We start from the raw sequence: 13,724 nt of genomic DNA, 5'->3' as shown, positions 1-13,724 counted from the left end.
ATAGGATAGGGTGACCAAATGCAGAATACCAGAAAGAGAGAATCCCTTTTGGGACACGATTAATCAGTGAATACAGACTTCACATGAATGTAATTTTTTTTTTTTGGCGATGAAAAAGAGTGGGTGAGAACAAAAAAAAAGAAGCAAGTAATTGATAAGGCATAGAAAGGAAAAACAGAAAGAACTGCATAAAGAAACTATGATAATGAAAGTATTAATAAAGAATGAATATACAATGCTGTACAATACAAATTGTTCAGACGCATGTCGATTTCAACGTCTTGATATAAATGTATTTAAATAACCATTGTTGATAAAATAGTATTGTTATTAATATTTGTTATTTACAGGAGTATGAACGTCTTTATATTTGATAGAAAATGTATTTGAATTTATTGGGACAGCGTAAGCATCATCCAATAAAAATTTCTTTCCGCAATTTAATAATTGACATGATTTTAAATTCATTTTATAAACGGAGCGGGACAGGTTCCCTTTCACAGTGGTCTCAATCTTGAATTGAGTTTTTCATATTTTTATTTTTTATTTTTTTTTTAACCATTAAACGGCCTCCCAGACGTCAGCGAACAAGCCCCGCCCCTCCGGGTTTGAATGACAGCTCTGATCTCGAGACAGCAGGGTGGCCAGTCACGCTCTCGCCATGCAAATGAGCCGCGCTCGGGCCGGGCGGGTGCCCATGTGGACCAGCACCATGCCTTGTTGTTCTGAGCGCTGATTGGCTAGCTCCCGACCGATCGCTTTTCACGCGCTGCGGGCTCGCGGCCCGAGCAAAAACACGGAAGCGAGGCGGCGGGATCCACGAACGAGCCCCGGACAGCGCGGGGTTTCCTCGCGTCACTACGACGGCATTTCGTTCGCGAAACTTGTAGATTTCACATCCGAACATTCATTTCGTCGAAGTCCCGTAGACGCCGTGACCCGGGGAGGGTTCTAACCTTCTCCGACCGCAGAGTTACAAGGTCGTGATGCGGTCTCCTGATCTTTGTCGAGCCCGTAGTAACAAGGCGGGGCAGGAATTCGGGAGGGGCGGGCCGTGACTAGAACACCACTCGCCTTGTTGTGTGTATTCCAGTGCTCACATCGCCATCTTGTTGCAATCCTATTTTTTTTAACGTATGCGAGGATCTACTTTCCGGATTAGAAACTACCCCGTCTGCTTCCACGCAGGGCGCGCGGGTGTAGCTCTTGCACTCGGCGCTTCCTCGCGGGACACTACCTTCCCCTCGCTCTCCCCCCCCCCCCCCTCCGTTTCCCGTCTTTCCCGGGCCACCGGGTCTCCAGCCTTGAGGGTTTTACGCACAATGACCATCGACACGCTCCTAGCCGCGGCCAGATATCTGGAATGGCAAGCCCAGCAACAACAGATCAAACGTGGTAAGTTCAACCTCGAAGTGGCGCAGCTGGACTGGACGTGTGACAGTGGATACCTCCGCGCCTCATCCCCGCTTGCGGGACCGCTGCCGCCGCCGCCGCCGGGTTACTATCACGCTTCGCCTTCACAACGGATCCGCCTGCGTCTTATCGATCCGCCGCTCCCCCCCCCCCCCCCCCCCCCCAAAAAAAAAAACTGTACACGCTCCTCAGTTTCGCGCTGAAACAGCCAAAGTTTTTTTTTCCTACCCACGTATTTTCTTACGGACTACTTTGCGCGCGAACAGTACGTGACCATTTCAACACACCTCGCCAGCGCGCGCATGCGTTTCTGTTGGGGTGTGTGTGTGTGTGTGTGTGTGTGGGGGGGGGGGGTGACGTCCCGAACCGTGCAGCTTTTTTTAAAGCACGATTTAGTGGCGAACTGCGGTAAGGGACTGTACAACGCGATCACTCCCAGTCTCGCTCTTTATCTCTTCCAATAATTATGATTAGGTCTGCGGTGTGTGTGAGTGTGTGTGTTTTAAGGCGCGTGATCGCAAACGATCTGCTCCATCCCCCCCTACCCCAGTCCTCGGTCGAGCACCGGCAGGGCGGTGGCGAGCTGAGCCGAGCTCCTCTTTACATAACACCGTGACACCGCTCGGGTATCTTATGACACACACCGGGGCGGACCCTCACGCGCGCACGCGCTCCGCGTATTTTGAATGAGCGCGCGAGCCTTTAAACAAACGAAGAGTTAAAAAAAAACAATAAAAAAGACGATCGATTGAATGATTCACAATCAACGTGAAAAAATAGTTGGGGGTTGTGTATGTGTTTGTATGTGTGTGTATGTGTATGCACGCACGCGCTTCTCCCGTCTGATGACGTGTCAGACACATATCGACCCCTCCCCCAGCATACTCGCGCTACCGCGTGCTTGGATCCGCCCACATAGACCACGTGCACCCCCGCTTCCCTGCACCCCCCCCCACACACACACTCACACTCACACACACACACACACACACACACACACACAGTCAGACCTTGTCCCCGCCCTTCCCTTTCAGCCTGACAGTGTCGGGTCAGAGCTAAAAGAGGGGGGAGACAAGCCCGTCTGCCTCCCACCTCCACCCTGACCCAGCCTCAGTGCTGGAGTTATGTAATTTACGCGTGCAGTTGGCAATCTGGAGCATGGTGTGTGTGTGTGTGTGTGTGTGTGTGTGTGTGTGTGTGTGTGTGTGTGTGTGTGTGTGTGTGTGTGTGTGTGTGTGTGTGTGTGTTAGGCGAAGAGCTAGACAACCAGTTTGATAAGTGCAAGGGTGCCAGATTACCAGCCCTCTCTCTGCTCGCCTTTGTTTGTTTGTTTTTCGTTTTGTTTTTTTTCCCCCCCAACTTGGTGTGCCAAAAATGATCTCATCCGGGCATCAAGATCCCAAAATTTCGTGCCGCCTGATTTGATAAAAACCGAGACTGGCAGAAAAATGTCCGGTATTTGCAGTAGAGGGATTTGGCTAGAAAAAAAATGGAAATGTTTTAAATTACAGATTTCTGACAGGATATTGAGATTTAAGACAGACATTCGAATGCATCAAGACTTTGCTTTTTTCGAGTCCGACCTTAATTGCTGAAGTCTGACTTTTTATTTGAAACTTAATTTCGACTTTCGTCCTTTTTCCCTGTGCAGGCACGAATCAGTCAGGAATATAAAACTATAATAAGTTGCCCCCATACGTGAAATGTGTCAACAAGCATCATCGTGATAGAAATAACCCAAATAGCTCTTTCTGTATTTTCGCTCCGGTCGTGTCATACAATGATATTACAACCAGAAAAAGAAGACAGTATTGTCCGTATTTGGTTAAAACTGAGGGTTTGGAACAAAACAAAATGTGTGTTACTGTTCAAACGCAACCATTGATAATGTGAAGGCAGCCTTTTTGTCGCTATAAACTTGGCAAGGGAATGCTTCCGTCGATTCCAAACGATTTACTGCCCAGACTGACTAATGATCCTTGTCACTCCTGAAATTCACATTTGTAAAGGAGCAAAACGATGTAGCCCTCTTCGTTATGGGCTTTACATGGACAGATAATTGTTAAAAAAAAAAGTGTTGGCAACTCTAAATAACATACAAGTATCATAAGAATGTGGATGTAGTCATGGGACTATGAAACACAGCGACATTGTACAAGGTAGTAATTGTTCAGATGCTGAAGTTAATAGTTGTGTGTCGATGGTCAACAGGAAACATGTCTGCTCTTCAATACATGAAAAATGTATTCTTTTGTTTTTCCAATCCTCCCTTACATATGATGGATGGCCCTTGTTGCACCTTTTTGCATGGAAAAGGTCAGCGGGGTTAAGGCTGGAGTAGAAGAGCCACACACCAGTCTCGAGGCCCAGCAAACCGCCAAGCGTGTACGCAGCGTTAAGTTAGGCACCACACGCTACCTTGATGTTGCCTCTCTGTAGTGCGGGTTTAGCCACATCAATTGGTTTGCGTAGTTGTGAAAGTATCAGACTCGCTCTCGGTCTTCGTTCGTAATCTGGCCAGACTGAGAAGACGGCCAAGGCGAAGCGATCTGGCATGCAAATTAACTCGGTGTACGGATAAACGCAGACACTGACAGAGATGCTAGTATGTGTAAAAGTGCTGGTCAAGTTTCACATTCACAAGAATGCAAACAATGTTATTGGCCAGATTTTTTAAAGCATCACCAGGAATCAAACCCAAGTTGTTGAGAAACAAACCTTTGTGAAAGAGTTGATTTTTTCCATCCGAGAAAAGCTGAATTGACAGCTAGAATTCTTCTTCCCTTTTTAAGTTTAGGCCTACCATTTTGCTGCACGTAAAATCACCTAGACAGGAAATGAAGTCGTCGGAGAGGGAGTGGTGACACAAGCTACTTAACACCCTTGCCGGGAATCTTGGCAAGTTTGGTTTCCGTTTTGTTTTTACATCGGTGATGACGACCGGGCGGTGTGAGGATTCCCAGGGATCCTCTGTTGCCAGTGCTGCTGTTTCCATGGCAACCAAGGGCTTTCCAAATGGCTATTTGAGTCTACCTACAATGTGCAGAGGCTGCGCGCCTCTGCCCGCCAGATCGCTCCTGCCTCAAAGCGCCATTTATTAATACATCATTTGTCCTTTTATTCAGATCCTCTTTATTTTAATGTCACGGTAGTTCTCCCTGCTGACAGCCTCTCGACGTCTGCTCGGTCAGATGGCCCAGACTTGGCCTTAGGTACTTGCACATGCAGGACTGGAACGGTCCAATTACCAGACAGCAAGACAGATGGGGGGGGGGGTCGGGAGGGGGCGTGGTATCCCCTCAGGAAACAGAAGCAGACACGATCTCGATGGTCCTATCCCCGCCGTCTCCTTCCCTGAAGGTGTGTCTGTGCCTGCGCCTGGGATGTGTGTCCACCCCTAGAGGGGTTTCACTATCGATACTATATCTCCTTAGCGTGCATGAGTCACAGCGCATGAAAGTAAGGGCTTGGTTAGTTTGATTCAGGAACAATCTTGCAGGTTTTTGCAAATATGAAAGGAAGTTTGATGATTCTGGGGGGAAATGTTCATCTGACCGCTTATTGTTTTTGTTTTTCTTCCTATGTTAAAGTTTTGTTGCTATGTGCTAATTTTAGTGTTAATTTCTGTAAAGAAAGACACTTGTTTGTTGGATTGTTATTTTTGTTATTTGTTCTTTCTTTCTCTTTTATTTTGCACTATCATTATTTGTGTGACTTCCTCCTAATTTGAGCTTCCCTGTGAATTGTCAGATTTGGGTTTCCTGAATTTACGTGTGTCTAATCACAGGTCTTGTAATTTTTCACAATGCTCAAAGGAACTACTCAAGTATGAAGTACTGAAATGGGTAGACCGCTGCCTTGGTGTGTCTAAAATATCAAGATAAAAGCAAAAAAGCACTCGAATGTCATTGGAAATATATTGATATATTGTCCATACCTATCTGAGGGTCAAAAACAGCATGTCAGATAGACACACAACTGAAGAGGGTAGTTGTTCAGCGAGAGATTCAAATGAGGCATCTGACCAAGGTGAGTCAGAAGCTCGGATATAATCCATAAGTGTTTTTTTTTTGAAAGGGTAAAACAGTGTCATTTGTACCTCAATAAATATTAGTCTATGCTCATTTAACTGAGGCATTGTTGTTGGTTTGTTCAAACTAAATTAAGATTGGCCTAATTGGGTGTCAGAGAGGAAAAAGGAGGATGTGTTCTATTTATTTACTCATTTATTTTTTCAGAAGGCTTCACCAGTGCCGTTCCTCTCCGACCTTGAGAGAAGTTTTCACCATTAAGCTTCGACAAGATGAATTTTACTGTACAGCATGTTGAAAAACGAGTGAACCCCCCGAGTGGGTCAGATTGAGTGATGATTTTGAGCAGAGGCACCATGGTCATCGCCTTGCATTTACACTCTAAAATGGACAATCCGGGGACATTTGGCACGGTAAACGTGTTCATCATGATCCCCGCTGTGCAGGTAGTGCTTTTAGTGATTTCAGTTGCTGAAAAGACAGTTTTAAAAACACAATAGATAGAAATTGAGGTGTGTGGAGAAAAAAAATATAGATTTTTTTTTTAGGTACCTGTAATTGACCGCAGCGCAATCGAGGGGTCCATTTCAGGACAGTACCTTATCACAATCTTCTGCATGTGACTTATTTACTGGCTATTTGTTTTTACCTCATGACCTCTCACACTGGACTTTACCTGACTTGTGTTATTTCTATGTTTCCTCTGCTTCCCCAGAGGAAGAGCAGCGCAAAGAAAAGGAGCTCATCAACAGGGAGGTGGAGTCCAGACGTGTTGAGATCGCCACTTCGCCGCCCCAGCCAATCAGAGCCAATCACGTCAGTTGGGGCGATGACCCTCACCGTCATCAACCGCAGCACCCTCATGCCCCTCCGCCCCCCTCGGTCCCGCCACCTCAGGTCCCCATCGCCGTCATCCCGATGGTCCCGGTCGTCACCGCCACGCCCTCGGTCCCACTCACGACGCAGATCGCCGTGGCGGCGACGACGCTCAGCAGCCCCCCACCGGCCAAGAATGCTTCCTCCCCGCCGCAGCAGCAGCCGCAGCCGCAGCAGCAGCAGCAGCCACTGCAGCAGCCGCCACATCAGCCACATCAACCACATCAGCCACAGCAGCAGACGGCCTCTCATCCCCTGCTGTGTTCGCCTCAGATGAACACAGAGACTAGTCCGCAATTACTAAAAGCCAACCAATCACAGCCTCAGGTTCAGATCCAATACCCAACCTCCATTAGCACCAACGGCTCAGGCTCGCAACACGCACTGGCCCCCCATCAAGCTCCACCTACATCTCAGCTCCGGCCCAACGGGGTTACGATGGAAGACATGAGGGGGATGGAGGGGAAGAGAAGGCCAGGAGGGTCAGTGTGTATGCATGCACAATTCAAGATTGCAGAACACAAATGGGTTTTGTGTGTGTGTGTATGTGACAATCCGCCCCTTTGTGTTTTCAGAGCGGGGACCAGAGAGGTTCACAACAAGCTGGAGAAGAACAGGTGGGTCAGATTAGTGTTCGTTCCACTTCCATTTTTTTACAGTTGCAATTTTACTCACTGGGAACCAACCGCCCGCGGAGGGTGTCACTGAAGGTTAACTGGGACACTGATTTTCACCTTTTTTTTTTTATTTTTTATGGAGAACCACAAAATCTTTTACAGTCATGTAAAATTAGATCGATGCGGATGCTTTTAAAATGAAAAGAGCTCAGTTAAACCTCTCAAGCTAATGATCGACTTAGCGATGAGGCAATTTGTTGATGACCGGCGAACTCTGACTCTCCTCTCTGACTCTTGGCCCTTCAGGCGAGCGCACCTGAAAAAGTGTTTTGAGACGCTGAAGAAGAACGTTCCGAACGTTGACGAGAAGAAAACCTCCAACCTCAGCGTTCTCCGCAGTGCTTTGCGTTACATCCAGGTAGAGCTGTCACTGGTTGTTCTCAGCTTGGCGGGACACCGCTGTGTTCCCGCTGTATAGTTTCTTAATACTGCTTGCCTTTTTTTTTTTTTGTTTATTTGTTTTGTTTTTTCCCCACATGATAGTTTGTCCTCTTTCTCTGACACTGGACTAATTGATTCAGCTCCGGCTGGTACCGACCCGCTATGATCAATACACAGTGTGCGATTTGATAAACACTTAAATGTTTTGTCTCGAGTAGTATCTTGCGACCGGGCATTGGATAATTGTGACTTCGCTCCAAAGAAGCCCAGTGTGCTCTGGATGTGTAGTTTTTAAGGGTCGTCAAAACAGAATTTAGTCCCCTCGAATGTCACCTTGCACTCGCATTCCCTGGGATAGTTTTGCAACACAGTCCTGCGGCACAAGCGCGTCAGGGAGCCTGAAAGAAGGGAAGAAAAGAACAGGTTGCTCTCTGAACTGTGCAAATTGAAAAGTGAAGCTTTTGGTTAGGCAACAACTTGTAGCATATGGAAAGTTTTGGAAGGAAGTTATATGGGGATTGAAAGGGCATCTGTGTGTATGGGGGGGTTGTATGGCCCAGAGAAATGATTTTCCACTCTACAAAAGTAGGTGTGGGAGGAATCTACTCTGTATGAGAAACGAAGGGCAGAGTTAGATATATTGCTTCCTTTCCCTCGGGGCCCGGGATTAATCGCTCCACTTCATGAAAAGGACTGAAGTCGAGAATATGAAACTGCATTGGGAACGTTTTTAGTTGACCAACAGCTCAGTCCTGATCTTGTGCTCTTTTTCATTTGAAAAAAGACCTGATGTTAGCATATAGCTTTTTCAAATCAGTTCTGAAACAGTCAGTTGAGTATTGGCACAGAGAATATTGGCGCATTTTGTCTGCGTCTGTCTGTGTTTATGTGCATGTGTGCTTGTCCCCACGCACGTGGTTCACAGTGTTTTGACTGTGTGTCGCCAACTCAGCTGATTTGTACACCAAGAAACCGACTATAAAAGAGCAGCTGCATCAAGAAATTAAGAAATGAAAACAACGTGAGAGGTTTGGACAAAGATAATTTTTATTCATCCGAGATTTCGGGTGTTTTTGCTGATATTCAGGTGGAGAGAATTTTGTAATTGAATAAGAAAAATGTAAAATTTTATTAATGTTATACAGTGTATTCATTTTTAAAGTGTTTACCAAACGCAGTTTATTTTGCACAGCTCAAGCTTCGATTTCGAAACTTGATGTAATGTTGCAGTCCAAAAAGCAACATGCCGTTTTGAGTCACGCGTGTCCGTCTGAAGCAGGTCTGCCTTCTTGAGGCAAAGCTGACTGCCCTGCAAGCATGGTCTTTCAAAGGAACTCATTTTGGTTTCGGTGACGTCACCGCCAGTCAAATATGAACATCGGAGACAAAGAAACATAGAGTCCTCAATTGTTTTACTTTTATCATTGTGCTGTAGTCACGCTGCCCTGCTCAATGTGGCGCTGCTTTGTCAACACATTGCAATGTCCGCTTCAGTATTCATGTTCTTGGCCAGGGTGTGTTTTCACATAGTGGCAGTAGCTTGCAGTCTTTAATTTGCAGAAGCAAATTTTGGCAAAGAAAACAAAAAAAAACAACAAAATAATGCAGTGTCGATCTCGACGCAGTGTGGGATTCCCCCCGCAGTCTGCGAGAAACCGATCAAGGCATTCCTCCAAAGCCGAACGTCGATGACGGTAAATGCTCGACTCTAAAACGCAGAGCCGATTGAAAAATATCCTTCCCGTGTTTTATGAACATTCGCACCCTCGCCGCTATTCTGTAATATTCATTGTTGAGGAGTGACTCACTCCCGCCCTCTCTCTCTCTCTCTCTCTCTCTCACACACTCTCTCGGCAGCTCACCTCGCATAAACCTGTAAATCTCTATGTCTCTTCGCCTCTCCCGCTGCCATGTGAGATCTGAGCACATGGCGAGCACAAGCCTGGTGATGTCATGCGGTTCGCTCTGATGTACGTTGCGTCTCTAGACTGCAGCGAGAGAGCGAGCGCACGAGAGAGAGAGAGAGCGAGCGAGAGAGCGAGAGAGCGAGAGAGCGAGGCGGTGGCATGCACTGGGGAATCTTGAGAGAGCACGCTCCTTTTTGTGTGAGTGTGTGTGTGCGCGCTTGTGTATTTGTGTGTGTGTGTGTGATAGCATGGCGGTGCTACAGTTGTCTCTGACGGCTGCGTCAAAATGCGCAGATCTCAACCCTCCATATATGTCAGACTTTCTCCTCCTTTTCATCTTTGTCTGTTTTGTCCGTCACCCCGCCATCATTCTTCTTTCTAAACCCAGGTAGCCATAGCAACAGGCGGCAGGTGAATACGTCCACATTTTCCACAGTCTTCTAAATGGGAGTATTTCTGTGTCTGTGCGCTGTGAGGACTAGCTGAATTAAAGTCCTGTGTGTGTGTGATTCACATCTACAGATGATGCGATAATAGGAATTAAGGCATTTTGTTTGTTTGTTTTTTTGCTGAAATTGTCAGACATCTCTCCGCCGTGTCCGGGTATCGCACTCATCGACACACCCTGATATCTAATAAAGGCAAAGGGACCTGCCTGGGTAAATATCAAGCTGATGTCATTGTCACCTTTTTTCTTTTTTTTTTTTTTTCTTTTTTTTTTTTTTTTTGATTGAAGAAGCTGTTGAAGGAGGGGAGGAAAAAAAAGGAGGCAACAATGAAGGGGAGGAGGGTTCAAAAGTGGGGGAAGGGTGCAGAGAGAGAGAGCAGTGGATGGGGGAGTGGAGTTAAGAGGGAATGTGGGATGGGAGTGAAGAGGAGGAGGCGATAGAGGAGGAGTGGGCTGAGAGAGACAGGAAGAGAGCGAGCGAGAGAGAGAGAGCCTCTGATTGGCAAACATCCCATCACATCACCCCTTCTATGTAATTCCCCCCTATGTTTGAACCAGTTAGATGGCTTCTTACACACACCGCTGCTTCAGCAGCCAAATACTTGTGGATGAGGTTGCCAAGGAAACGGCTATGGGTGGCAGCAGTTTCCTTGGTGATGTGCTGCAGGACTAATGGTGTCTCGGTTTGCGTGGAAAGACCTTGAAACCGTGTTCACGGACGCATCACGGGCACGCAGCATCAGCTGATGTTTCCCAGTGGCCATGGAGATCGATGACGAAAGCGCTTCAAATCTAAGATAGGAAGAGACTGGCTTCATCAGTCTAAAAATGAGCTGTAGTTTACGCCAAGGCCATCAAGTGCAACAGATTGACGTCACCCAAATGAGCCGGACGTGTCGTGTCGGGACTGCAGTCTCATTACTGCCGTGAATTGTGTGTTTATGTGAGAAGTATTGGATCTATAAGATCTACAAGTTATGGCATTGTATTAGCTTCAGTTTCCATGTACATTTGTGGAAAATGTGTTTTTTTTTTTTTTTTATCTGCAGCCGTCAAAAGCTCCACCTATGATCGCTTCTATTTGGTATTTATTAAGAAGTGAATCTCATCTGTACCTGAAAAGTTGCATTAAAATGTAGCCAACTAACCTACTTTATAACCAGCAAAAAATCTGAAATAGAAAAAATTCAGACATTGGTTACGCACATTAGGGAATCAACATAATGACTTATTGGAAAAAGTTCTTGTCGAAATGATATCCATTAAATTCAGTCGGAGGAGATTCGGCTTGAAGAATCGCTTACAAGTCTCACTTCCACTTGGGTGGATGTTTTGCAAACGAGACAAGTTTATTTTTAACTTTGTTATCTGGGAAGAAGGAAGAAGAAAAAAAATCTGTATAAAAAGAACCCATTTAATGTCCCATATATTTTCAGTGTCACAACCAATATGGTGATGTGACAAACATTGACCGCGAGCTGCTCATCCGTCGCCCGACCTTTGACTTTGTTTTGTTGGGCCTCAAAAGAAATGCTGGGTTTAAAGACCGGCTTTAAGAAATGTACATTTCCTTCAAGTATTTACCGGGGGAAAAAAAACAAAACAAAAACGGATGATCCTCTCCCTGGAAGCCCTTAACATGTGATTTCCAGGAAACGTGCATCAGGTGAGAGCTGGATTTTGCTGCTCAAGCCACCTCTGAGTCACCCGTGACCCCTGTAAAACCGCGCCTGCAGTCACGGGAGTGTGTGGAGGATAGGTTTGGGGGAGGGGTTGACCAGGTGCACTGGCATTCGCGGCGCGGGTTGCGAATTCGGGCCGGCGTGCAGTCATGTGCGCGTCGAAAGTAAACAGCTTTGCTCACTGAACTTAGTGTCCTGCGGTCGGATCATGTGCCCTCCCTCCCCCCGCTGCTCTCCTTTTTTTCCTCTTTTTTTTTTTTTTCGTGCACCAGACGGGCACGGATCAACACCCGATCACCTTCCCCTCGGTTTTACCCCCAACTCGGTCCTCCCCGACCCACGCTCGTCCGTCTCTGTTCAGTCAGCGCCGTGACCCTCTTGTCCCCGCGTGCCCCCCCCACGGCTCCGCCCCATTCCTCCCCGGTAATCTGTGTTAATGTTCTTAGCCTGTCGTACTGTTTGGCAGTTCATGCGTCAGATAACCCAACAGAAAGTGGGTCACAGTAGCAGCATTGTGGCACTTGGAAAGCACCCCACCCCACGCATACACACACACGCCAGCCATGAATACATTTTCATATCATGCCTTCCTATTTTTTATTTAGCTTCCCTTTTTATTCAAAGTACATGTAGCGCACGTCTCACAGCGATTCCCCCCCCACCCCCCCTCCCGGTGAGCGGGCGGATACCACCTTAACTTGTAATGTTTGGACTTCGAGCAATAGAGTGACATCACCGCCTTCGAGATGATGTTTAACTAATATGATTGGCAGTGAACATTCTGACCTTTTACATAGGAAAAGGGGGGGAAATAAGGGTCACACCCAGGAAATGGGAGAAGTCTTAATAACAGAGTTCACGGGGGAAGCAGGGACAGTGTGTGGAGCTCGGTCAGGGTTGTGCAACCAGGAGGAAATCCGATTGGTTCAAACCATGCAGCCGTACTCAAACCCAGTTCCTTTTTCTCTTGGCAGTTTATTGACATACAGGAGGCGGTCGGAATAATTTTACACTCATAATGATCTACATTTGTTTCCCTCTTTTTGAGTCAGCGTCCCCTCGTCCAGTGGTCTGCCCCCCCTCTGCCTCTCCAGGTTTCTGTATTTCACGAGGCATAAACTTCTGCGGCCTCTGCGTCAAACCTCTGCAAGCGTTGAGCTTCATTAGCAGCGGCTCAATATGGAGAATTAATGGAGTAAACCGGGGCTGTCGTTCTGATCCTCCAAAAAAAAGAGAAGCTCAAAGCGACAGAATGATTGAGTTTGTCTGCAATGTGATGCTGTTTGTGCATTTAAACTAGAGCTGGGAAGTGCATGTTTAATATTCCTTCTTTTTTTTTTTTGTTTCTGCTTATTTGCTCCTCGATCAGTAGTTGATTATTAAATATTTGTCAGCGTGTTGCTCTGCTGTCATTTCAGGTACCTGTGTTATTGTATTAAGACCGTATACCATATACTGCCTTTTTTTATGCCTTTTAAATCCACTTTATTTTCTCACCTGCTATCGTCACGCTGGGCTATTACTTACCGAAAATATTCACACATTTACACAGGTTTTATGCCGTTAAATCTCTTGTCATCCTTTCACCATGGCATTCTTTCACCCCATCATATCTGTTTGCATTTTATACTTTATAGTTTGCCTATTGTGCACTTTACTGTTTATGTGCACTTCATATGTTATTATTTTGTTAATTTCATATCCCCAGAAAGTAAGAAACATCTTCTCGATTCCCCTGTATGTCTAGCACATGTGGGGAAATTGACAAGAAAGCTGACTTTGACATTGAAATGTCAGTAATTATGTTTTTAGTGCACTTGTACACTTGTGCACTGTTTATTTGCAGGAGGTAAAATACATTTTCTGAATGTCTTGATATTTAAATGGGTCTTCGCTTCCCCTCTCTGTCTGCCGTGTGTCTCCCGAAGACCCTGAAGCGTAAGGAGAAGGAGTACGAGCACGAGATGGAGCGCCTGGCCAGAGAGAAGATCGCCATGCAGCAGCGGCTGGCCGAGCTGAAGAATGAGCTCAGCCAGTGCATGGACGTCATGGAGATCGACAGGGTCCTCCGGCAGACCATCCAGCCCGAGGACGATCAGGCGTCCACGTCCACGGCGTCAGGTAGGGCTGTCAAACATGGGGGTGCCGTTGATGTCTGTGTGTGCGGTGGGTTCTGGTCATGATGGAGGCCCATCCAAGCCGCTGATTATCTAAGTGCAGCGGTGACTGCGTTTTTTTTTTAATCATTATTATTGTTATTATCATTGTTGCACAATCGGAACTCAGTCAAAACCCCGAGAAAATTAAAT

The 13,724-nt window shown here is 46.5% G+C and overlaps 1 protein-coding gene across 1 annotated transcript in view; it reads left to right on the top strand.

Moving 5' to 3' along the window:
- The first annotated feature begins 568 nt into the window (after nt 1-568).
- The window catches only part of mntb (MAX network transcriptional repressor b), a 17,419-nt gene continuing 4,263 nt past the window's right edge, over nt 569-13,724 (top strand). Inside the window, exons 1-5 of the mRNA XM_086177079.1 lie at nt 569-1,395; nt 6,160-6,802; nt 6,896-6,937; nt 7,244-7,355; nt 13,344-13,536. Of these exons, the coding sequence (XP_086033205.1) occupies nt 1,137-1,395; nt 6,160-6,802; nt 6,896-6,937; nt 7,244-7,355; nt 13,344-13,536 (1,249 nt within the window). The 5' untranslated portion in view covers nt 569-1,136. The remainder of the gene's footprint in view (nt 1,396-6,159; nt 6,803-6,895; nt 6,938-7,243; nt 7,356-13,343; nt 13,537-13,724) is intronic.

This window comes from Fistularia commersonii, chromosome 29, assembly GCF_037954325.1.
Source record: "Fistularia commersonii isolate RoL2024-O1a breed Wild chromosome 29, RoL_Fcom_v1.0, whole genome shotgun sequence".
Classification (NCBI taxonomy): Eukaryota; Metazoa; Chordata; class Actinopteri; order Syngnathiformes; family Fistulariidae; genus Fistularia; species Fistularia commersonii.
This window is presented reverse-complemented; position numbering and strand designations above follow the sequence as displayed.